General features: G+C 33.1%; 3 protein-coding genes and 2 long non-coding RNA genes across 6 annotated transcripts; 2 read left to right on the top strand and 3 right to left on the bottom strand.

The window, feature by feature from the left end:
- Positions 1–1,848: 1,848 nt before the first annotated feature.
- Positions 1,849–4,815, bottom strand: LOC120263960 (mechanosensitive ion channel protein 10-like). 2 transcript variants are annotated; one of them, XM_039271942.1, is made up of 7 exons: positions 4,679–4,815; positions 3,918–4,594; positions 3,295–3,824; positions 3,087–3,210; positions 2,563–2,856; positions 2,290–2,492; positions 1,849–2,226 (listed from the first exon to the last, which is right to left on the bottom strand). In XM_039271942.1, the coding sequence occupies exons 2-7, from the start codon at positions 4,566–4,568 to the stop codon at positions 1,938–1,940; spliced, it is 2,091 nt and encodes a 696-aa protein (XP_039127876.1). In that variant the 5' UTR covers positions 4,569–4,594; positions 4,679–4,815; the 3' UTR covers positions 1,849–1,937. The 2 variants fall into 2 exon arrangements, with proteins under 2 accessions (XP_039127876.1, XP_039127875.1); XM_039271941.1 differs by having other exon boundaries at positions 3,295–4,594.
- Positions 4,816–7,029: 2,214 nt separating this feature from the next.
- On the bottom strand, positions 7,030–11,713 carry LOC120263846. Its single transcript, XM_039271823.1, has 8 exons — positions 11,565–11,713; positions 11,186–11,321; positions 10,397–10,565; positions 10,209–10,267; positions 8,651–9,610; positions 7,764–8,045; positions 7,608–7,664; positions 7,030–7,395 (listed from the first exon to the last, which is right to left on the bottom strand). The coding sequence occupies exons 2-8, from the start codon at positions 11,282–11,284 to the stop codon at positions 7,228–7,230; spliced, it is 1,794 nt and encodes a 597-aa protein (XP_039127757.1). The 5' UTR covers positions 11,285–11,321; positions 11,565–11,713; the 3' UTR covers positions 7,030–7,227.
- A 1,488-nt stretch (positions 11,714–13,201) lies between these two features.
- Positions 13,202–16,823, top strand: LOC120263909. The gene is made up of 3 exons (XR_005537170.1): positions 13,202–13,240; positions 16,352–16,500; positions 16,590–16,823. It is a non-coding gene; the product is annotated as an uncharacterized LOC120263909 (long non-coding RNA).
- Positions 16,824–20,146: 3,323 nt separating this feature from the next.
- LOC120263713 (protein BIG GRAIN 1-like A) lies at positions 20,147–21,209 on the top strand. Its single transcript, XM_039271683.1, has one exon. The coding sequence runs from the start codon at positions 20,226–20,228 to the stop codon at positions 21,069–21,071; it is 846 nt and encodes a 281-aa protein (XP_039127617.1). The 5' UTR covers positions 20,147–20,225; the 3' UTR covers positions 21,072–21,209.
- A 2,642-nt stretch (positions 21,210–23,851) lies between these two features.
- Positions 23,852–25,032, bottom strand: LOC120263647. The gene is made up of 2 exons (XR_005537113.1): positions 24,298–25,032; positions 23,852–23,904 (listed from the first exon to the last, which is right to left on the bottom strand). It is a non-coding gene; the product is annotated as an uncharacterized LOC120263647 (long non-coding RNA).
- Between the last annotated feature and the right edge of the window lie 7 nt (positions 25,033–25,039).

A 25,039-nucleotide genomic window follows, 5' to 3' on the forward strand; every position in this document is an offset into this window, starting at 1 on the left:
TGACTCAAATTGTAATAAATGAAATGCAAAGAGAACCCAAATTGTAATAAATAATTGTATCACATAAGACTTTAATCCTCGAGTGTTATGTTTGGTTGGTGGAATTAATAAATTTTAATGAACTTATTTATTATTTTTTTTTCAAAATTATTTTTAACATTATATTTATTTATTTATTTATTAAATATGAGAGAAAATATGAAATATAAATTAAAAATAATTTTAAAAAAATAACTAATTTTTTTTAAAATTTTGTGAAAATAACTAAATTTTTTAGTACGTGAGATTCGATTAACACGACAAATAAAAAAAAACGGAGGGAGTAGTTTATTTGTAACTATCCATGTTTATGCTCAAATTATAATTTTTTTTTCTTTTACAGGAGTTCTATATGAAAAATAATTTTCACTCTCTTTTCTAGAAATTGTATAATAAAAATATTTATTTTTAACTAGTGTAATTTTATATATATTTATCCTTTGCTATGTCATTTGTTAACTTTGTAAGGAAAAAAAAAAGAATCATTGAGTTATTTATGTACTATTATACATATTTATCTCTCACCTTTTTATGTTGTGGTTCTTGTTCTCTTCATAAAAAGAAAATTGTAATAAATCAAACATGTTGCACCATATTTCTACATTAGAGATGGATTTTTGGCGATTTTCCTTTTTTTTAAATATTTAGAAATTTTTAAATCACTCAAAAAGATTATTTGTGAGCCAAATGTCAGAACTTTGTTAATAAGGTTAGTATATCCCTCATTTATATCTCACTAAACGCAATGGTGATAATGGATCTTTTTTGCATGTTCAAGTTTATGATCCACACCCTGCGTTGTCGGATGAAGATGCACGGACTGAATGATCAATTCGAAGTTCTTGTTAAAAAAAAAAATAAAAAATCCAAAAGAAGTAGTAGCAATAGAAGTGGGTTTCATTCTGTTAGTTGAAAGATTATTATGGGCCTTTGGCATTGAACACCTTTCAGCATGTTAAGGCTGACTTGATGACTAAAAATTTTTTTTTTGTTCCTAATGATGACAAAAGAATTGGATTTATATCATTAAAATGAAGTATGGTTTGTTTGATATTTAAAATTGTCATCAACATTGTAAAGCTTTTGGTTTTATAAATCTTTTTGTAAAATTGCAGAGTTTGGGGCTTTAGTTGATTGATGCCATCTTGGAGTGGGACTTAAGTTTTTAGACTGTGTTTTGTTTCCTTTGTGTCTAGGTCTTAAATATAAGCAGCTTGTTCTGCTCCTTTATCACCCAAAAAAAAAAAAAACAACTTTAATTACTGATTAATTCATTAATTACTTTTTCATTTTGTTTACTGATGATTCATTTCAGATTACGAGTTTGAATATGGATTAAGCTTTGTAACAATTCATAATATAAGATCAAGAGTTCATCTTTAAACAATGATTAAGCTTTCCAATCCTTAGTCATATATGATTACAGAGTTAATTTTTATATTAAGTGTTGAGAAATTGAACAGATCAAACAGAAGAATGAAAGCAATCACACAAACAAGCAAACAAACACAAAGGATTTAACGAGATTCGGCAAAATATGCTTACGTCCTCATCGAGTGCTGAGCGACTGTAAAATTCTTTTATTAGAAAATAGAATTAGGCAACTCATAAGAGAACAAATGCTACCTTTCTTCTTTATATCAATCCAAACTTTAAACATTTCAAGTGAAACATCAATTAAGAGCTCAACTTTTTATTCAACAACTCATAAAACAACAAACGCTGCATATCTTTCATACATCAAACCAAACATTCAACATCACAAGTAAAAATACAGAACTTCCACAATACATATGACTAAGCAAAGTTTCTCTGACTCTCTCTCTCTCTCTCTCTCTCTCTCAGATTGCACCTCATCAACAGCTTAATTTCACATTCATGTCAATAAATCAATCTGATCATTGAGAATTCGGAGAAGTTTGAATAAAAGGTATAGCCGGTGGAATTGTTCCTTTGTAACTAAGATGAACATCTTGGGGAAGGAGGTTGTATCTAATGCGGAGATCTTCGAAAATTCTCTTTAGTTCAAGCACTAAATCAGATCTTCGGATGTTCCTATCCGTCATGTTTTGAAAATTCAAAGTGTGTTGAACATAGAGGGCCATGTATAACTTGTTCAAATCCACAATGTCTTTCACTACAAGACTATGGTTTTCATGCCAGTGATTTGGTTTGCTATTTAAGTACCTGAAAATTATCAGCAAGTGTTAATGCAGTAAAATTCTTAACAGATTGAGATCGGTAACTTACATTGTTATTCTCTCTTTAAGATTCCCAATACAATCAATTGGAGTTGCCACATCGATACAGAATTCAACGGAATCACTCATGTCGGGGCTTCGGTAAAAGTTGCTTATTGGTTTGGTTGCTAATACAGAGTTTGGATAGTATATCTTCTCATTGTTGTATTTCAAGAAGACAGTTGTCAGTATATTCATCTCTTCGACAATCATCTGCAAGGTCATAGATGCAAATATTTACTGAATTGTAGCAATTACATAAAAAAATAGGAGGAAAATTTACCTGTACACCATCTATAAGACAACGATCGCCAACATCGAAAGGATGGACCACAAATACAAAAATGATAGCTTCAAATGCCGTCTTGCAGGTGTTCCCAAACATGAAAACCACCACAAGTAGCTGAGATGATAGAACCACAAGTACTTTTGTGGTCGCAAAGCCCAAAAGTAATAGTGTGATGACAATGTTGACAATAATGGCGATCCCTGTTGCGAGTTTGTGCAGTTGTTTAACTGCTGTTCTGCTATCATTCAATGAGTGAGCAAGCGATTTTCGATCAAGATACGCCTTGACCTAGAAACATACAGACTAACATTACCTTTGGTGCCATTTAGAACAAAGAAAACAATTGTTCAACTAAAACAGACTATCCTAATAAAATGAAAATACACAATCAATTTGAAGAATGGTTTAGGAAGATGATCATGCATCCAATTTTGTATGAATGATAAGAACATTTCCTGACAACTTGTGCTATATATATTGAATCAGTGAAACTAAACCCACAGCAGCAATAAACTTACCACCCAGTTCTTCAAGGCTGATCTTTTGATCTTGCCGGTTCCTGCAGCACCTTCAAACAAGAGAAGAACATCATGCACCTCATCCTTGTTAAAGAACCTCAGAAGATCCTCCTCCTCGATATACCTGTCAATGAAACAACACAAAATTAACACAAACAACAAACAATTGATAATCGAACATAACAAAAAGCAAGTTCTCCAAACACACTTGTAATCAGGCTTTGCGACATTCTTAAAGACCATTTGAGAGACAACGTAAGCTTCATGCTCACTATTTATCTGTGTATCTTTCTGATCAGCCTCCTCAAAGGTTTCATCAATAATATTCGAAATAGTAGATAGGCCCGAGTCGGAAATCAAATCAATAAGCCTCTTCATTACAGAATCCGAGACCTTGTCTTGACTAATCTTATGAAGGCTGGTGACATCAATCACCTCCTCCTCCACCCTTCCTTTCGTCTTTCCCCCACTCCGGAAGCTCAACTGCCCGGTGCTCTTACTCTTCCCAACCTTCTCGGCCAGTTCATTCTCTGGAGGCCCCGACAACATCTTAAGCACATATTGATTGAAGAAAGCTTCCCGAATTCTATCAAAGAACTTATTCATGTGAAAACTTGAAGCCAATATCTTCACCAAAATAATCTTCACCACCCAATTCACCGATCCAATCAACAATGAAATAAGAATCCGAGAAACATAAAAAAGAACCTTTTCGGTCTTTGCCGATCGCTGAACTCCCTGACCAAATAGCAAAAACCAAGAAAGCGAGATCAAACTCAACCAAATGCAAACTCGAACACTATTCTTCAACCCATAAACGAAATACAAAACCTTCGTCCTAAGGAGGAAGTTCTTCTCAATCACGAAGACAAGAACAGTCATCAACCAGAGAGTAACCAATCTCCCACAAAACGTCACAGTCACCATCAAACACCATTTCCAAATCTCCAGCCCAAAAATCACAAAATTTTGCAACTTGCGTTCAGTGAGGCTAGCGATCAAACACCCCGTGGACAATAACAAGATGCCCCATTCAAGAAAAACCCTAAATTTAATCTTCCTCCATTTCTTCACACCTTTTGTGAATACCTCTTTTCTATAAATCTCAACATCCTCAACCTTCTCTTCAAAAGCGGAAGGGTTCTTTTTGAGCTTGCTATTCACCCTGTCAAGAGGCGAACCACGGAAAGAAGAATCTTTGACGATTGCTAGATCATCATCATCGTTGGAACTAGGAACCAGAACCATTTTCTCGACAAATCGAGACTTTGGTTTGCAGTATGCCGAGCTTGGAACTTGTTTCCGTTGGCACAAGCCATCTCCATCTGGATTCTTGGGAGTTTTGAGGGGTTTCCTAGGGTTAGAGTAAACTGAACCCTTGGAAATCTCCGGCTTCCCGGATTCGTCCGAAGATGCCATCCTTGATGAAACCGGAGCTGATGTTTCTCCTGGAATGAATAGAATCACATCACTGGAATCCATTGGAATTCCAGAGATTTTTCCAAACCCTAGAACCAAAAAAAACCAAATAAATTCACAAAATTTCAAAGAAAAACAGAGATGGAGAGGACCAACAATCAAATTATACTCACAAATTTTGTAGATTTGAATGGAAATGAAGAACTAAGATGATTTCATAGATGAAAACGGAGATCTAGAACCACTATTAGATCACTAAATCTCTCTTCCTCTCACTCTCACTCTCACCCTCTTTCTCTCGCTCTGTTTTTTTTTTTTCCGGGAAGAGCAATGAGAGAGGAACAGGAAGCCGTTGGTTATTTAAAAGCTGGTCTTTTTGCAAATAAGCCCCGCATTATTCAAGTATTTACTTTATCGTTGAAATAGCGAGATTTTTTTTTAATATATGAAAGATAATTTTCAATAAAAAAAAAAATTGAGACGTAGCCCCTGTATTGGAGAAGAAATTAGGATAAAATAGAAATGACATTGTTTATTAATTATGGAAAAAAATATAACTTTTATTGTAAAATAAGTTAATTAGTACTCAATAATTCAAATTTTCATCGAATAATTTTTTTTCTTAGCATAGATTTTTTTTCCATGATAAGATTTTAGCATTTGAAAAAAAAAATACTTTCTAATTTGTTCATAATTGAATATAATTTATAGAAATTTTTGTTGATACATAAATAACCTATTGGCTCATTTTTTTTGTGCTTTATATCTTTTATTAATGTGTTTTCCTTGTGTGATTATCATGTTTTTTTATTGCTCCATTTTAATGGATATTTTACCTCCCACTGATCTTAGTTTTACATTTGTATCTCGGATTTTTGAGAAAGTGAATGTCTCCTGAACCCGAGGATGAACACACGTGAAGAAGACTCACCACTCGAACTGCGCCTCACCGCACGAGACGGATCAGACTGAGCAGCTCGATACTCGAGTGAACACTCTACGCAGTGACTTTATCTACCAATGTACTAGAAATTGTCGTTGTGCTGCTCGGTTTCAATAAATAATAATTTATTTATTTTAAAAAATACAAATAATCTCTTTGGATAATAAGAAAGATGGAGAATATTCTAGAAATATTCAATTAAAAAGCCCTGTTGTATTTTTATTTCTAAATTACTTTTATGATTAATTTTTTCTTTTTTATATATTGGTCCAAATTTGTGATGTAACACTATTGTCAAGGGAACATGTCCAAATCACTAAAATTTAGAAGGAAATATGTACAAATTATAAAGTTCTATATCTAGTTAAGTGCAAATAGTATTAAATGCGATGACATTGCTTGAAATGGGCCATTTGGGTGAGAAGATAATGTTGGAGGATACCAAGCTCTGTCTGATCATAATCTTTAAAAAAATTTAGCTATAAATAGATCAAAACTAAAAACATGATTAACCATGAGTTAGAGTTCTAACAAACCCAAAAGAGTTTTTAGTAATAAGGGTGAAAATTCCAAAAGTATATATAATTATAAAAAAATGAAAGAAATTTATTGAAAACAAAAAAAAAAACATTAAATGTATATAAAAGCAAAACGTCTGAAATTAATTTAATCAAATCATAAGCCTTTCATCTTTATAAAAGGATCAGCACTGAGGCACAGCTTTCTCACAACCAAAAGTTCAAATCATTGACATCAATAATGCAGGACTAATGAGCAAAAGATAATTTCAAATTATCAAAAACTCATCACTAATTCTTCCTATTTGAGTACGTGGAAAGTGTTGATTGGTCACAGTGTTTGAAGATGGGAAGGCAAACAAAAGTGACAAGTGAAAAAGTAAAAGAGCAAATAGAGAAATCTTTAATAGAAAACAAAGACAAGTGCTTTCTGACCAAACAAGATATGGCTGGCCATAAGTATCGCCCACCGAAATCTTTGCTTGGGTATCACCAACAACCAAGTGTGATCATTGATCTACCGGTGATTGAATCCCCATTAGAATCTTTCACAAATGATTTTAGAATTCGAATCATGAGAAAATAGTAGTTATGTGCGGGTGATCCAAATGCCCATATATGCGTGGATCCTGCCCCCACTTGCTCCGCTAAAGCTTGTGCATCTCCTATCTTTCTTAGTGGTCTAACCGCTCATCTTGAAAAAAAAAAATATCTTTGCTTGGGTATCAAACTTCAAAAAGATCAACCTGATTTGATAATATCATAATCTAACCTAAATAATATCATGATGCTTTGGAGAAGTGCTGATTAATGATGTGATGCATGAGCTGGTGCAAAAATATCAAGAAGCAGCTTCACATGTTAATGATGTTCACAAGCAAAGAAAAAAGGCAAGACAATAAATTCAACGAATAAGAATTGATGTCTCAGCATTTTGAGTAGGTAAAACAAAATATTCGATGTAAACAATGGTCACCTTTGTAGTCTTTGAATGCAGCAATTCTTGTCACGAATAAGGAACAAACTGCATTGAGTACGAAAACATCAGAAAGGTCAATCTATATGAAAGAATCAAATAATCGGACGTAAAAGATGAAATCTATTGACAAGCGGACGATGTTAGACAAACTTAATGCTTGAAGCAAGCATAAGATGGATTTAAATGTTTCGACAATAGCTCCAGAAATGTGAAGAGATGGTGAATATACAGCATGCATATGACCAGATAAGCCCTGTCAGTTCTAGGTAAAGAAAATGAAGGTCACAAGAATCCAGTGTCATTTTCTTTCAAAACAGTTGAACCCTCGTCTGAAAGGGTTCTTGTAGTGAAATCAATTCCTGTCTTCGAGTGCATCTCTGCTAATTCCCTGACACGCATTAGAATGGGTATTGGGATCGGAAGCGAGGATGGTTTCCGTGAAATCTTTGCCTGCAAAAAACAAAGAAAAGTCAAGAATAGCACCATGCTGCAAGTTACTTTGGCAATGCATTCATAGAAATTAATTGGATTCCGATAGGGTTTATATTTAATCAAACACTAGGGCAAGGTAACAGGAGGTACGCTCTATTCGTTTTCAATTTTCAAATACGTGAACAGGAAAGATTGAAATTTAACTGCAAGGAGCTGAAGATGGTCCTCACCCCTTTCTCTGTAGTTCTTAGTGCAAAGCTTGCTCTCAAAAGGTTTCGCCATTTGTCCTGAGAAAGGTGGTAAACATGGTCAGATCTTCACAATGCCAGGAATAGGATAATAACAATCAGGTTAAATTTTCAAGCATTCAATGAGAATGAGATCACCTTGAGATCAACAGAAGTGCGATAAGTATAGGACGCAAAGGCTATTCTCTTGATTTCAGACCACTTTCCAGCTCCCAACCTAGCTACACCATCAACTAATTTCAAAACCTCACAAAGTGTCCAAGCACGGTGGTGCTTCCGTTTGTTTGAACCTTCCAATTTTGTGTAAGCATTATCATCTGAATTATCTCCAGAATTATCTGCCATGCCATGCTGAATATCCCTCTCACTGATGTCAAAATGTTCTCTGTCCGTCTTTTCACTCTCTGAGTCAACAAAGTTCTGAAAAAAAATTCACCCACAGGACAAGAAAAACTTGAGTCTTCAATAAAAAAAATAATAAAAAACCCACTAGTATATCATGACAAGGTAAAGGTTTGAACACATAATAATTATGCAATGACTTTCATGTGGGTGGCAAGAAAAACACGAGTCATAAAAGAAAACAAAAAGAAAAAAACAGCCCACTAATATTATCATGGCAAGGTAAAAGTTTAAAAGCATTATAATTATGGAATGATTTTCTTATGAAAATCATTGCAGCTATCACATAAACAAAGTAAGCTTCATCCAACGAATCCAAAAGCTGCATGAATTTGCACATGTGAAACCAAAAGCACACCAAAAGAAACCTAATCAGAGTTTTTCAATAAGCAAAATAATTAATTTCTGGTACAATTTAAAAGCAGTTTAAAGACGCATTGAAAAAAATAATTAGCTATATAAACATAATAAGCATGAGCTCGCATTCAAGATGGACCAGTAGGAAACATAAACAAGGAAAGCCGGCCCTCATCTTAATTGACAAACACAGAATCATTCTTCAAATCTAACAAAATATAGTAGCAATTATGAGAACTCAGCTTTAAATAGAGACTTATACATACCATAAAAGCCATGAAACTCTTCCTTGGGCGTTGTCTTCTCACCCTACAGACATATGGTATGTGAACAGTAAAACCTCCAAGAGAATCCTGCCTGGTCACAGATGTTTTACCTTGCAAACCAATAACATGAGTAGGTCTTGACCTAGATTTTGAAGAGGAATGACATTGTTCAGAAATCCTTGAAGGAGTAAAGACTTTGCCAGTACACTCCCTGGGTTCAAATTCTGAAAGTTCTTCGATATAGCGCTTGGTTGGTTTTCGAACTCTTTTAGCTACACAAGGCTCCTCACTAATATCTGCACTCTTTACATCACATTCCAATATTGTTTCCCTATTTCTCTTGCAAGATGACTGTTGCTGATCCTCTTCTTGGTTGGCAGGGCTGAAGCGTTGTGAGCTTTCATAAGTATCATCTATGGGAGAAACAAGTTGCTCAGTGGGCAAGGGAACAGCTTCCAAGTTGCTTGCTTGCAGACTGCAAGGCAATTCCTTGGCATCATCCTTCCTAACTATCTTATTGTCTTTAATTGTAAAATTACCAGATGGGATATCACATGAATTAGTTAAGCCCATTGCAATCCGTCTCTTAAGCCACAATTTATCCTTAACAGAAGTCCGTCGTCCAAATGTTGCCCAGAAAGCTTCTTGAAGTTCTCTAATGGTAAGACTGTCCAAGTGGATTTCCCCATTCAATATAGAAAAATCAGGCATTGAACTAAAGCAAGTTTCAGAATCCAAGGACACATTGGTGACTGCTTCATTCACAGGTTCTAAACATGTTTCTCCACTCCCTAATGAAGCAACATGGCTATCATTTAGGCCTTTGGACTGAGCATTATCCTCTCTATTAACCTTCTCAATGCTACTGTTTATATGGTTACAATGATCATTTAACTGGGTATCTACATCCTCTTTCTTGGAAGAATTATCAAGAGTTTGTGCCAGTGGCAAACTCTCTTCCTGTTAAAATTTACTATTATATAAATTTAACAATAAACACAAGAAAGCGAAATAAAATAATATCCAGTGAATGAAACAAAAAGATCTGCATGTAATACAAACAAAAATAAGGCTCTATTTGTGCAAGTATGAATATGTTAGTAAAACATGAGAATCATCATAAAGAACACTTAGGTCATGCATTCAAAATTCAATTAGAGATAACAAATTGGAGCATGTATTTACTAGCACCTTGCCTACTTATACAAGCAACATTTCTACTATTGGATTGTAGCCACCTTACAGGTACAGGTACTCACTGAGATTAAGAGCACAGACACATCAATTCACATATGGCCATACATGAAATCCATATTAAAAGTATCTCAAAACAACACAAATTAACCTGATGATTACATACATACTCCACTGCTAGTATTATCTTTTCCAGAAATTTAAAATGTTATACACTAAAAACAGGCATACCTGCTAATTCTCATTAAGTTAATAAAAACCAAAATTGCTTATAATGGACTAAATGGAGAGTATGAAAAGGATAAAAATAACAGCTTGAAAATTTTCACTTCAACAGTGTACCAAGAAGAAATTTGTCACACACCTGAACCTTGAATTTCAATTTTGATAAGTCTACTGCATTGGATTCTGACTGTGATAGACCTGAGACAAACAGCTTTGTAAGAGAACTTCTTCACAAGTCAAACAAAATAGCAAGGCTTAAACTGAAACATTTAAAGAACACTAGTTTATAGAAATCATGCCAAGAGCAAGAAAAGGAAATGATACTACCTTCTGAACTTTCACACTTCTTAAAGGAGATGCTTTCATTAGGAATTTGTTTTCCAGTATGTGCAGTGGTTTCAACTTGAGACAATTCATTCTTGTCATCTTCCAACAAATGCTCAGCTTTCATCACCTCATCAACTGTAGCAGGAAATAGCCTTCCATCATCTTCAACCTATAAGTGACAATATCGATCATCATAATGCTTTAGCTACAATTTCCTCAGAAAAAAAAAAGGCTCCAAATACAGATTTCCTCTGATCCTTCCATCATTGTCTCATTCGCCTTATAAACAAAATTTAGAAAATCCCAATGACACAAGGTCTTAAACAATTACTCCAGAGTTGTTACTCTAAGATAAAAGCAAACAAGATTATCATTATTATTAAAAACTTACAAGCTCTGACTAAAAGAAAAACTATTATTCTAGTGATTAATAGTGTTACTGATCATTCACTTGGATTTACCATTTAATAAAATTTCCACTGGTGACTGTCGATACTTCTTTGACTTTGTGAACTTCCAAAGTTTCAAAATTTCAAATATGTTTCCCTTATTCATGCATCAAAAGGAATTTAAAAAAGTTAATTTGTCGATACTCTATAATGAGATAAAGGCTATAAAGCTTCCTACACTGCACAGTGATACACACTTAAAGGCAACAAAAATAAATCTTTAAAGCAATAACAACAAGCTAACAAAATAAATCTTTTAAATTATAATTCTTTGAATGAAATAGAGATAAAATTATCAAATTGCATCTATAAAAAATTAAACAAACAACGAGAAGAATACCCGAACAAGTTGGTAAACCACAGTGTCAGCAACCGGATTGGAAGATGAAGAATCAGCATTATAATCTCGATTGATCTCAGTATCAACCAGTGTCCCCATAGAAAAAATCCACTTCACGCAATTCAAACCACCAAAACTGAAAATTGCTATCAAATTCGGTCAAATTATAAAATAATAAATAAAAAATACAGCAAAAAAAATCAAAATTCCCATGATTCTCTTCCCTAGCGCATATTTGAGTAAAAAACAACCCTAATTCACATATATACATTAAAACCGCAGCATATTACATGGAATTCGAATCTAAACACAAATATAACCAAAATTAACCAAAAAAAAATCCGCAAAAAAAGGGGAAACAAAAATTCGAGGAACTAACCATAAAAGAGAAGTGGATCACCGCCTCGATCCCATCAGCATTTACATCAATTTGAGAGAAGAAAAACAAGCGGGAAAAAAGGGAGGAAATTTTGGGAAATTGGGGAAAAAGATGGGGCAGTGGGAGTTGAGGGGAGTGTTTTGTTTCAAGAGAAGGGAATGGTTCGTCGGGGTCCATAGATGATGGATTCAACGGTCATGATTGAGAGATTGTTGGATATGGACGGCTGAGATTGCGATAGCGTGTGCAATGGCCGTTAGATCACGTTAGTGCGTGGATTAACACGAATATTCACGATTGTGTTTTTTCAGGGACCTTGTTGTAATTTGAAATTTTCTTTATATATAAATATATATATATATGTATATATTCATTAATTAATAAAAAATTATACTTGAATATCACTCTCTACATTTTAGTATTACCTCAAGTTTTTTTAATAAAAGTAAATAAATTATTGTAAGTGGAGTCTTTAACCAAGTTCGAGGTTGAACATGGATCAACACCATAGGTAATGCATAAAAAGTTTAGACTTTATTTTGTTGTAAATACGGTTTGAATTTAGAAATTTGTTTGAAAAGAAAGGTTATAAATATAATTTTTAAAAAATTCAATCATGTAAATAAATACATCTATAATTTGTAAAATTATGTATTAAACAACTAAATCTTTAGCAATATGCTTATAAAGTGAAAAAAAAAATCATTCATTCTTATTTTTATTAAAAAATACTAAGGGCACCTTGAAGTTAGGAAAGCCTCACTTCAAGCAAATACAACAAGTTTCTTATTATTACATGTGTTATCTATCATACGATGATTGAAATTGTGGACCATCTATTTATTCAATGCTCCTTTACCAAATCTAAGTTCATTTTCCTCAAATCTTAAGGGCACCATGAACTACGATTTCCCCAACTGATTTTTAGAGTGTCTAGCGTAGGGTGTCCTAGTTTTGGGTTTAGAACTCTCTGGAATCTTTTAGCTAGAGCTATTATCTGGCTTATCTAATTGGCAACAAAAGATAACATTTTTTTTATTTTAATTTGCCTTCTATTTCTTCGATTATCTTGAAAATCAATCACATATTTCTCTTTTGATTCTCTATAACTCCAATTAATAAAAAGACAAAACTTGACAGTCTCTTCGGCAATGGCGAGAAAAAAGATTCTCAGTTCCATTGTTCTCCTGAAAGGATAGAGCACAAACCAGATGCCCAGGCCCCAACACTACTCTCCGGTAGATCTCTTTAGAACTTTCCTTGTTTTCCCCTACGACGTGATCCTGTTTACGTCCATTTGTTTGTTTTTTTAGTTGTCCCAAACATTATATTTATTTTTAGTTTCACTGCTTATTATCTGTGTTTCTTTGGTTTTGGTTTGTATCTATTTCAAGAAATTAATGGGTCTTTTTTTTTGAAAAAAAATAGATAAACCACAAATTTATTGAACAAGCAATAAACAAACACTCAAACAAACAAACAAGCAAAAACCCAAAAGAAACTACATAAATTAGTGGTTTATTTATTTTTTTTTAAATGCAAGGGTATATATTTAAAAATCCTTGTAATTCCGCAAGGTCCGAGGGTATAAATGCAAAAATGCCCTGTGAGTATTCTCTCAGTATAAATATCCAGTTTTCTCATTTCATTTGGCCGATGGTTTCCCTCCGGCCGAGGTACTGTTCGTCCTTCGAAACTTGAGATCTAGCCCTTGTTCCTTAATTTCATTGATTTTTCTGATAAGATTTCATTATAATCTCTGTTGATCGTCATTGATTCATCAGTTTTTCTCTGTTTGTTTGGTAATTTGAATCATTGTGGGGATTTTTTTAATTTTAATCTTAGTTAATTGCCTGCGTTCTTATTTTCATCTTAGATTCAATTGTTCTTAAAAAAAGAAGTCATCGGATTGTGTTTATATGGTTGATTTTGAGAAATGAGTCTACGATTCAATGTTATTGTCATCGTTGTTGATTGAGATCATCAATTCATCAATGCTTGTCTCTTGTTTTTATTGATTATTTGATTCACTATATATATATATATATATATATTTTATTTGAGTTTTAAAATTTGTTAATGGTGTGCTATGTTTCTTCATCTTAGCTTCAATTGTTCACAACGAAAAGATGTTGTTTTTGTGTATATATGGTCCATTTTGCCCTTTGAGTCTTAAACCTGGATAATTAAGAGTAGATTTGTGAAAGTTGTGTTTTTGCTGCTTATTTTAATCTGAGAAATTTTCAAATACATTGAAGATGTAGATCATAAAAAGGCAGGGATGTTGATATGAATGATATTTAACTTGGTCATCATGAATAAGCACAGTCTATTGCTTATTTGTAATGGATATATATAAAAGGTCATTGATCCATGATCCATCTCCTTGATGATGGGGTTTACTCCATTAATTGAAACTGTGCATTAGAATTATAAGACACGCTTCAAGAATGAGCATAAGGTTAAGACCGTGTTTGTTTCACCGAATTTAGGGACGAAGTGACCAAAGTGGAGCTTCATATGACACTTCGGTTTGTTTATTTTACGGAAGTCCACTCTAAAGTGGTTCCACTTTGCACATGAATAATTAGAAATAAGGATGATTTATGGATGGATGTTTTACTGCTATAAATTCTAAGATAGGAAACCAGATGACCACAAGATCAATAATTGTTAGGAAAAAGAAACGTGGTTTATACACTCATATTAGAAAAAAAAAAAGATTAGGAAATATTGCAATTTGAGTGATCTTTTGATAATGCGTGATAAATAAATTTTTGTTGTTGTACTCAAGAATGTTGTTTTTCTTCATTGTACAAATCCATGGTGACTGGACTGGGCTGGGCTATCAATCAGGCGCTTATAAGCTATGCTTTTCCAAATATGTTTGTTTTTGGTTGTTTCTATCTTTGTGCTCACTGGTCCATGCCTTTCATTTTTATTAGCGTTGGACTATTCGGTACACTGTTGTCTGACCAGCCAGGGATGCAAATTCTAGATATATGTCATGTGATCATTTACTGTATTTGGACCAGTGAATTCAGAATGAATACTAGAGACACTGGTTTTCTTGGAAAATGCTAATAGGACACATGTAAAATGAGAGCATGTTTCTGTCTTGTTGCACTTTCCGAAAAGTTCACTGGTTATGAAAGGTACTTTTACTGTTGAGATTGATATTTCTTGATGAAAAGATGCGGAGATATTTACAAAGCAGCATCTATGGAAGATAAACCAGATGAAAAATTACTAGAAGTCTAGAATGCTAAAATGTTAAAATTTTAACCACAAGGTCCTTGTGTTCCTTATGTTCTTTATTACTGTATAATTTGCAAATGTTAAAATTTTAACCACAAGGACCTTGAAAGTTGCAAAATGGAAGTTTAGATTGGAAACTTTACTGAAGAGGTCTTAGATCTGTTACACAGGATAATGCAGATGAAACTTAGAATTGGTATATTTCTATAAACTAATAGACACAGAGGAAAATCATCTTCCTTCATGTTTAATCAAAAGTAGGTTGTAATATCTAAAGTTTGCATCTTTCTGTGATTCATAACTATAACTTCAGCTACTTGCTTTAGAAACTCGACTTCCACTTGACATGCATTGCTATTTCATTGCACTGGCATAGATTCTCAAATCAGCAGTATTTGGAGCCAACTCTGCGTCCATTTTAGCACAAATGATTGTGTTGGCTTTTGATGATTTAGAGAGAATAAATTGAAAATCAATAGTGTTCATTATGACCAATTCAAAATGTCTAGAAATCAATTATCAGGATTTGGGTCCAATTCCATTAGGGCCCTGTATAACAGTATTGTAATGAATCCAGGACCCAAACTGCAGAACTTTGCTAATTAACATCTTGTGGAAGAGACATAGCGTATGTCATTATGTGATTGTTATAGCTGGACATCCATTTTGGAATCTATATAATAATTGTAATTTCTTGTATCATATTATATATGTTTATCATTCCTCCATGTACAGGACTTATAAGCGCACTATTTAAGAATTTAATGACTTTTTCCCTGGCGTTTTAGAATGATAGTAGCATATTTGTACTTCTCTGCAATCCTTTTCCCCCATATCTATCTAAATAATGCCCATGTTAATTAACAAGTAACCATCCATGGAACAAATAGACCACGCTGGAATGAACTCTTATTATATGAAGCACTTTGCAGGAGAGACGCTAATACAAATGCTGTCATAATCCATCAAATGGATAAACTGCATCTCATCAATGGCTTGAAAACAGAAAAATTAAAGTGACACCCTTTTGGGTTTAAGGACTGAAAAGAACATTTGTGTATAGTTTAATAATGACTAATTGTGGACTTCTGCCTTATGAAAACAATGAGTTTATTTGCCAGTCTTTTGCCTAAATAAAAGCTCAGTTTCTTATACATGCACTGTAGTTGCTCAAAAACATATATGCTTGAATTTTTGTCACATAGGCTGCAAAAAAATTTCCAGATTACCTGTAACAACACTTGCATTAGCATTACCTATAGCAAGAAGTTTGAATTATTATAATTACATGAAGATTTGTTTCTTAACATCAGTTGGTTATTTTCTTCATCTTATTATTAATGTTCCATTTACTATCTGGTTAATTTTTTTGTGCCATTTGTCCTAGTCTTTTGAACTACTTCCCATCTCCATCTATTATCTCAACTCTTATGGTCTGTTTAAGTTGTAATTCTCTTCCAAATTTAGTTTTGTATTGCATTGTAATGTGACATATATCTAATCCAATCCATTGTACCCATCTATATCAGAATTTTCCTAGGATCAGTCAACAGTGGATCACTGAACCGGTGCTACCTTCACAAACAGATGCAACAACAATCAGAGTGGAAGGTGGGTCAGTGGAAATGATCCAAAGGATGAATGAATCCACTGCTCAAAAGGCTAAACCAATTATCAGGTGACAATCAAAGGCCCCTTCTTTGAGCTGTATCTTTTGTGTGGTGCTCTTCAAATGGTGACCCAACTATTGTTGTTGGCTGTGCTAAGTGCTATTGGTCCTTGCTGGTTATCACGTCCCCTAAGTCTCGTCTGCATCACTGCTGTGCTCCACCCACCACACCAGCCATTATTAGGTAATCATCTTGCTTTCATTCAATCTTTCATTAATCCTTTCTACAGGATAACTAGTCTAAATTATGCCATGATTTTATTATATATCACGTGATAATGAAATATGAATTTGTTCATTTTTTATCCATTCCTTCTCTGGGGTAGTTTCATGACTATATTTGATACTCACTAATTTTTCTCATATTAGATATAAATAACTTAAAACTAAAACTTGTCTACTAGGTTAATTTCTAGGGAATTTTATTTATTTATTTTTGTTTTTTGATAGTGCGAGGATGAATCATCACAAACATATATATTTTTTATTATTACATCGCAACAATATATTGGAAGAAAATTGTATTCTTTAATTGTTCATATTTATTACAATAAAATTCTTCCGAATGCAACAAAAAGTCTTCCAACGTTGGATATCATAATATAATTTGTTTTTTTATTTTAATATTTACTTTTATACATTGATATGTTTGGGTTTATTTTTGAACTTTTATTTTTTATAAAATATTTGTTTTGTTTATTTGTTTTTCTCTCGTTTGTATAATTGTATTTTTTTTTTATCTAAAAGTAATTTTGTTCTAAAAATTATAGTTTTTAAATGCTGACTTGTATGCATATATCTTTGTGCATACAGTGTAAAATTTTAAGTTTAATGAATAATTATAATTTTGTTTAAATGGGTTTTTATTGTTTAAAAAAAATAATTTTCATATGGGCCAATAACCAATTAGACAATTAGCAGATTCAAAACAGTTAATATCATGCCAATTATTGGACAAGTTTTGTTTCAAAGTATAGCTAATAACTATTTATATCCCATCTAAACATGCCAAATATGTTGTTGTTAGATCAACAGTTTAATAACTAAAAACAAAATTAAGAACTCAGCACCTACAATTAAAGTTGCATAAAAAGTTTATATATATATATATATATATACACTCCCACATGAATCAAGTAACAATCTGATAGCTTTCAATTTGATTAGATTTTGGATTAAAAGGGGGTCAAGATGGGTGGGATGTGATTAAAGAGGGGGGACATAGTTAGGACCCATGGATTATGTGTATAGGTACACATATATATTGATCTATCAAATCTGGAGCTCATTAATGGCAGACAATTATATAGTGCCATACAACACAAGTAACATAAACTCACATGAAATCTATGGTTGATGGACACCTAGATTTCTTTTTGCTTCACTCTTTTCTCTTGTAATTTGATGGGCTAGCACCAGGTTGGAATTGGATGCAAATACTGGTTTTTATTCTAAAATCCAAAGTCTAGGTCCAGTTTAGCAGTGCTAGCATGTCCATGTGTGGTTGATACAATTCCTTGTCTTCTCTAGCTATCATCTTCAACAAAAAATTTTAAGATTTTTTATTGGTTAAATCATATTCTATTAAAAAAAAATGATTTGATTTTAAATGTTAAACTCATAAAATTAAAACTCCTTTTTTTTTGTCATGACTCTGAAGACATCTCTGATTATGTGTTTCATTGTATTATTAATAATTCAAAAATTACTTTTTATAACTTTTCAATAAAGTTTATTTTAATACAAAGCACAATTATTTAGAACACTTTAATAAATATTAAAAGAAAAAATATAGTTCAAAGTTTTTTTTATAATGTGGATGAGTCACTCACTTTAATCGCTTTGAGAGTGAATTGATCTCTTGATCATTTAATGTTAATAAAACATATTTTTATTGAGATTTTATCGGTTTTAATGTATGTGAAATGCATGAAAGCGAATTATTGTGATTTTTAAGGGCATAGAGACAATTATAATCTTTTGGAGCTAAATTAAGGGTGACTGAAGAGGCACATAAATAAATAAATAAATAAATTTCAAATACTCTCTCCGTTTTTTTTTACTTGTCACATTTATCTAATTCATACTGATTAAAAAAGTTAGTTAAAGTTAATTGGTTACTTATATTTTATAAAAAAATCTATTACTTTCCAAAACTATCCAATTTTAAAACTCCATTAAGTGGAGTATACGATTTAATACTTAGTTGATTTTGACTTATTGAAAATTGTACAAATACATTAAATTAAAAGGTAAATTTGGAAGAAAAAAATTATTTAATGTTATATATAATTTTTAATATAACAAGTAAAAAAGAACAAATAAGAGATCCAAAATGAAACAAGTAAAAAAAAACTAAAGAAGTACAAATACATTAGTATTTATTTAATTGGATAAGCTTTTTTTATTAAATCTTAATTCATTTTTAATAGCAAGTACCATCATCCTATCATTTCTGGTTCATCACTCTATCACGTCTTTCTCTGTCTTCAATTAGTAGTAAGTTGATACTCAATAATGTGGATGGAAGGGATTGCCAGATTGGAAGGAAATGAAGTATTCATTCTTCTCTCAGTGAATCTATTACCATTTACACACATCCCCTGGACATTGATTACCCATTTGCTTGTGCTTTCTCATCTTTTGTCCACCATTTCACCAGCCCAACTCTCTATTGGAAACCATTATGCCCCCAATTTAACCAACCATTACTTATGCAACAATCATCCCATCCCAAGTACTTTTTATTTTGTTACTTAATTTGAATGGACTCCTTAACAATTTGCACAGTAACCATGCATTGACAGTGAGGATAATTTTGTTCTTAATATTGTTTTAATAAAATTAAAACATACTCATTAAATATTGTCTAAAGAATTAATTCATGGATTAATACATCATGTGTTTCATTTATTTAATAAATTTACACTTAATATATCATTCATATCAATAATTTTTTTTTAAAAATAAGCTAATTCATAATTGTAGTCTTCAAAATACAATAATCCTCAATATAATTTTAATAATCATATATATAAATTATTTTGTATTTTGGCTTATGAGAGAATTTTAGATAAATCATTAGTAAAATTCAAACTTTTCTCTCGATCGATTTTTTGGAAAGAGTAGCAAAGTACTAGTGACACCATTACAGGGCTATATATATATATATATATATGAAAGCGACAAAAGTTATTTACATCAAAGGCATGTACATGAGTTGGGAATTAATCATCCAATTTACGAGCTCTTAGTCAGAGATGAGGAGTTTGTGCTGTGAACTTACATCCACAACTGGTGACTCATTACTATTATTACTTTTAACAAATATTAAACTCAAGATTTATTAATTATTTCATTCCATATATATATATATATATATACTTCAATCACGGCCAAGGTTTTAAAACCATATTATACAAATTATATATATATATATATACATATATATATATATATATACATACATAGTGGAGCATGCGCACAGGTAATGCTCCCCAACATCCCGCCACCGGGCCCACTAACGGGCTTCCATTCATCCCACCTGGCCACAATATTAAGCCACGTCAGCAAACAAGCCAACTAAGGTCACCCACGTCTCCTTACCCTTTTTAAACCCCCCCTTCTATCCCTCCTCTTCTCCTCAAACTCCCTCCCTTCTCACCCTCTAAAATCCCCATTCTACCCTCCAATTCACTCACTAATTCCACCCACTACCCCTACCCCCTCCCTCAATGGACTGGTACACTAGACCTCCGCCTTCCCGAACCCGAGACCGTCCTTCCTTCTCCTCCTCCCTCCTTGACGCCATCTACCGCTCCATCGACCAACCCGACTCCGCCACGTCACTCAACAAACAAAACCGCGGCGCAACAGACCATCCCCTATCCGATAAAATCACCACCCCGGTGATCCCAACTCCGTTACCTCGCCGCCACTCCTTCGTCTCCACCTCAACCTCCTCAGACTCCATCTTCTCCTCCTCCTCCTCCTCCTCCTCCTCCGCTAAAACCACCACGCCGGTGATCCAGAATCCGGTGCACCGCCGCCGCTCCTCCTCATTGGACCGAGATCCACCGCCTCCCGAGAAGAAATCGATCCGAAGCCGACTTCGAGAGCTACGAAAATCCAAAACCCCCGCATCACCAGGATCTCGACTTGCGAGCTTCTTGAATTCCCTCTTCGCCTCCGCCTCCAGCTCTAAGAAATCAAAGGTTAGGGCTTCATCGCCGGAGGAACCGGAGATGAGGTCATGCCTAAGCAAGACGCCATCATCGGCGGGGAGGAGCAGCGGGAAGAGGTCTGTTAGGTTTTGGCCGGTGGGGGTCCTCGTCGGCGAGGATTGCCAGCCGTGTGGATCGAGGTGGATCTACGGCGGAGATCGCGCGACGAGGATGGCGGAGATGATGAGAGGGCTTGATGAAGAGGAGAATGGTGATGACGTGGCGAGCGATGCGAGCTCGGATTTGTTTGAGCTGGAGAATCTAACGGTCGTTGGAGGTGGGTTTAGTGATGAGCTTCCTGTTTATGAAACCACGTATTTGAGAACTAATCGCTCTATTGCTTCTCGGGTTTTGTGAATAATTTTAATTTCTCGAAAATTTGAGGGCGTATTTGGAAATTAATGGGATTTTTTTTGTTATGAGGGGTTAATTGTGAATAATTTTATATTTGGAGATTGGAATAGAGTTATTATGAGATGTTGTTTTAGTTTTTTATTTTTAATATTATTTTTGGTTTGTTTTTTAATTGTACTGATGTTGGTAAATTATATTTGTTTATATATATATATATATAATATTATTATGGGATAAACTCTGAATAAATTGATTTATTAATAAATAAGTTGTGCATCTATGGAAATGTATAAATAAATAATTATTTTAATTATGAAAAGGAGGTGGATTAGAATGATTTTAGAATTTTATGTGAGTGATAAAATAAAGATGAATATAATAAAAGTAATAATACCAACGGCCTTTAGGTCAATTAGTATTGAGTCCCTTGCGTAGGGAGTTCATTCCGGGGAGGACCCAGGATCGAATCTCATGTCCTACGTAAGGTGAGGGTACGTGGGTCGGCATTGAGCCTTGCTCCCCACACGGGCACGTCTTGAAATTTTGATATTTGTTACCTTTCTTAAAAAAAAAGTAATAATAAAATTAAAACCATTATTGTCAGAAACCCACTGTTACGAAAATATATACCTTTTTTTCACTCATTTTTTTATTATAATGCATCAATTATTAAGTACACTATGTTCTAATACATGTGTTTTATATCACTATTGAAATAGAAAAAATAGTATTTCATTATTATTATTATTATTATTATTATTATTGTTTAACTTTAAAGATCAAGGATTAGATAGATGATTTATTCATATTTTTCTTAAAAAAACAAAATTATGCTATTTTATATAACATTACACATAATAACATAAACAAATATATATTGATGAAACATTTTTATACTCCTATATATTTCATATCTTTCTTAATTTTATTTTTTTTATTTTTTATAAAAATAATAAACATCATCAAGAGAATATACAGGTACTAGATACACCGATTATAATCACTTAATAATCTTCTACTAAATAGTATTACATAACATTTTTATAACATTATAAAATGTTAATATAATATTGCATAATTTCAAGGCCAATAGGTTTTGATTCCTAAGCTGCCTATTCAATGTCGTTGTTAATACTCATTAATTTTTTTTTTTTAATGTAAGTAAACATAAGAGTAACTATAAATAAATTCTACATTTAATAAAGCTGAATTTTATTGGAGTTTTGGATCAAACCCGACATGCATTTAAGTACAAACAACTCATGCACGTGCGAGTTTGGAAGCTCTAAATCCGAATAGTAAATGAGTCAGCACCTCCGCACGTGAGGGTCATTGACAAATGTCTCCGCACTCGTGCACACAATCTGGTAATTATCCAATAAAATGGTCACACGTGCGCACCGCTAAGTCCAATCAATCGCCAACATCATTAACCTCTCACACGAACCGCGCTGAACGACTGTCGGACGTACAATTACCTATTTACCCTCACTTAATAAAAAAATCCATAAAACACCCTGATATTATATTCAATACAGCTTGTTGGATATTTTATTTTTAAAGCCTTGTGCACATGTGTAAAATTACTCTTTTTTTTTAAAGTAGATAAACTTTAATTTATGGGAAAATGAAAACAAGGTTAACACTATGAGCATTGATAAAAAAATTAAAGGAAAAAACACAAAATACAAGTCCACTAGAAATAAAAAAAAAAAATTGATTCAACTGTTAAATGATATGATCATTTAACTCACTCTGAAAATTACTAGCTTCTCTAGTATCAATAGTCCAGAAACCGATAAAACTAAAAGCTCCTTCTGGTCATTATCAGAGTTTTCTCCAACTTTACTATATTTAAATAATATATGATCTTGCACTATATTTATCCACACAATAATATATGATCAATCTTTTAAATAGATTAAAATATGAATATACTATACAAAGGAAATTATGATTATTCTCCTTAGTCAAATGGCCCACAAAATTACTTGAATTATAACTTTATAAGGTTTCCCAAACCATGCATAAACTTAATGGGTTTTTAAAACCCCAAAAAATCCAAATCTCTTTCAAGGTAATCAAGGTATTTAAGATGTTAAATAACATTTTAACATCTTAAATTCTATTGCATTCAAGCTTAGCTAAATTCTCCATCAAATTCTCAATCATTAAGATCTTGTTATCCAGAGCCAAGTGAATAACACGTCATTGAAAGGTCACACAATTATTATCACATTAATTTACATGTTTTTTGAGGGAATAATAAGCATGCACCACCAACTTAATGATATACCCAATATTATATTATATTATATTATATAGATGGATGACTCCGGAACCTTAAAATGACCACAAAGTCTACAATGAGTTCTTTAATATACCATTGTATTTTTCTTTTTTATTTACCAAAAATACTTAATGTACTTAACTCTCTTATTGAGTTCATAACCATGAATTGAAAAAGGTGACATAATTAGAAACACATCAACAACGGTAAAGCTTAATTCATGCATGATTTGTGTGACTGAGTTACAAAATAATAATAATAATAATAATAATAATAATAATAATAATAATAATAATAACCTACATTATCATACAAAGGAGACTGGGCACAGCTCCACAACATTCACTGCATTGAAAAAAAAAAGTATATATAACAATGACAATAAATGGAATAAAATTGCTTGAGATTGAACTTCAGTTGCATAAAAAACCAAATGCTCATAAGTTATTGGCAAATCAAGAGACCTGTTGATAGTCTCTTTTTTTCCTTTTTCTTTTTTTTTTCTGTGATTGGAGCTGTACACAAGGTTGTTCTTCAGCAAAAACTCTACAATAAACCAGTTTTAAATCTATGAGTCATCATCACTTACATATAAATATCGTACTTCGCATAGCATGCAATTTATATGATTCAAATGCAACAAGTAATTCCAACATGCTTTCCTGATAACAAAGAATTCGGTCAATATATGGCAATTGCGACGAAAAATCTGATACAAATAAAATGCAGCTAATAGAATTTAGATACTAGATTGAACGCCGATCATATGCAAGAGGAATCAGAATGCCACAGTTATCTTACTCAAATATTAGCTTCATTTCCGGCCGATCAAGCATATGTCGTATTATACCGTCAACTAGAAAATATATTATTGGTGCTATATGTATGAAGTGCAATAGAGTTTATGGTATTAAAAATTCGACAAGTTATTAAGGTTACCTGTGGGATCTATAACTGCAGATTGATCTTTTCCGACCATTTCAATATATCAGAATGAATCTGATCACCGCCCAAATCTTCTCCGGTGGCTCCCGCTGCCACTCGAATAATATCCTCGATCAAAGCAAAGTTTCCCATGATATCAACATGGGCACCACTTTGTGTGCCTCGACCCTCCAAAAGATTAGCTGGAGGTGCGTGATCGTATTCTCTAATATACGTCTTGATACCAGAAGGATTAAACCTGGTCTTGCCTCGCCATCCTTTTGCACACATGTAGCCTGCACTTAGAACCGGCACGGTTTCATCTCCGTTCACCAAGTAAACTCCACCTTGCAAACAGCTACCTTCGTGTCCACCGTCAGCAGACGTATCAATCTGAAAGGGAATGTAGCACTCAGATGAGGGAGATCGCTTGTAGACATAGGCTCTTTCAGTAAGGATCCCGACACCATACATGGAGTAAATCTCCATATCAGGAGCATTAGGTAATCTGTAAAACAGTTTAAAAAAATTCAGTAGATGAAGCAGAAGGTACAGAAACCAGGAAAAATAACTACCAAAATAAGAAACCCATCATTAACATTATTTTTTGTTAATAGACAGCAAAAATGTTACTCTCATTCTTCTGATTTTTTTAAGCCATGAAAATGATACTTCTGAAGGTCATCACAAATAGTAAAACGCGACCATACCATTATGATGCCTCATAAAGCATTTCAGTTCATTCGGGTGCAAAACT

The sequence above is a fragment of the Dioscorea cayenensis genome, chromosome 6 (assembly GCF_009730915.1).
Source record: "Dioscorea cayenensis subsp. rotundata cultivar TDr96_F1 chromosome 6, TDr96_F1_v2_PseudoChromosome.rev07_lg8_w22 25.fasta, whole genome shotgun sequence".
Classification (NCBI taxonomy): Eukaryota; Viridiplantae; Streptophyta; class Magnoliopsida; order Dioscoreales; family Dioscoreaceae; genus Dioscorea; species Dioscorea cayenensis.

Excerpts from the sequence above, each read along its gene's own strand:
- LOC120263713 (XM_039271683.1), top strand. The coding sequence starts at position 20,226 with ATGGACTGGTACACTAGACCTCCGCCTTCCCGAACCCGAGACCGTCCT.
- LOC120263960 (XM_039271941.1), bottom strand. The coding sequence starts at position 4,568 with ATGGATTCCAGTGATGTGATTCTATTCATTCCAGGAGAAACATCAGCT. Across the intron at positions 2,857-3,086 it reads CAGCCTTGAAGAACTGGGTG|GTCAAGGCGTATCTTGATCG; the intron begins GTAAGTTTATTG and ends GTATGTTTCTAG. Across the intron at positions 2,493-2,562 it reads GTCTTATAGATGGTGTACAG|ATGATTGTCGAAGAGATGAA; the intron begins GTAAATTTTCCT and ends ATGACCTTGCAG.
- LOC120263846 (XM_039271823.1), bottom strand. The coding sequence starts at position 11,284 with ATGGGGACACTGGTTGATACTGAGATCAATCGAGATTATAATGCTGAT. Across the intron at positions 10,566-11,185 it reads TGGTTTACCAACTTGTTCGG|GTTGAAGATGATGGAAGGCT; the intron begins GTATTCTTCTCG and ends TGTCACTTATAG. Across the intron at positions 9,611-10,208 it reads AATTGAAATTCAAGGTTCAG|GAAGAGAGTTTGCCACTGGC; the intron begins GTGTGTGACAAA and ends AAATTTTAACAG.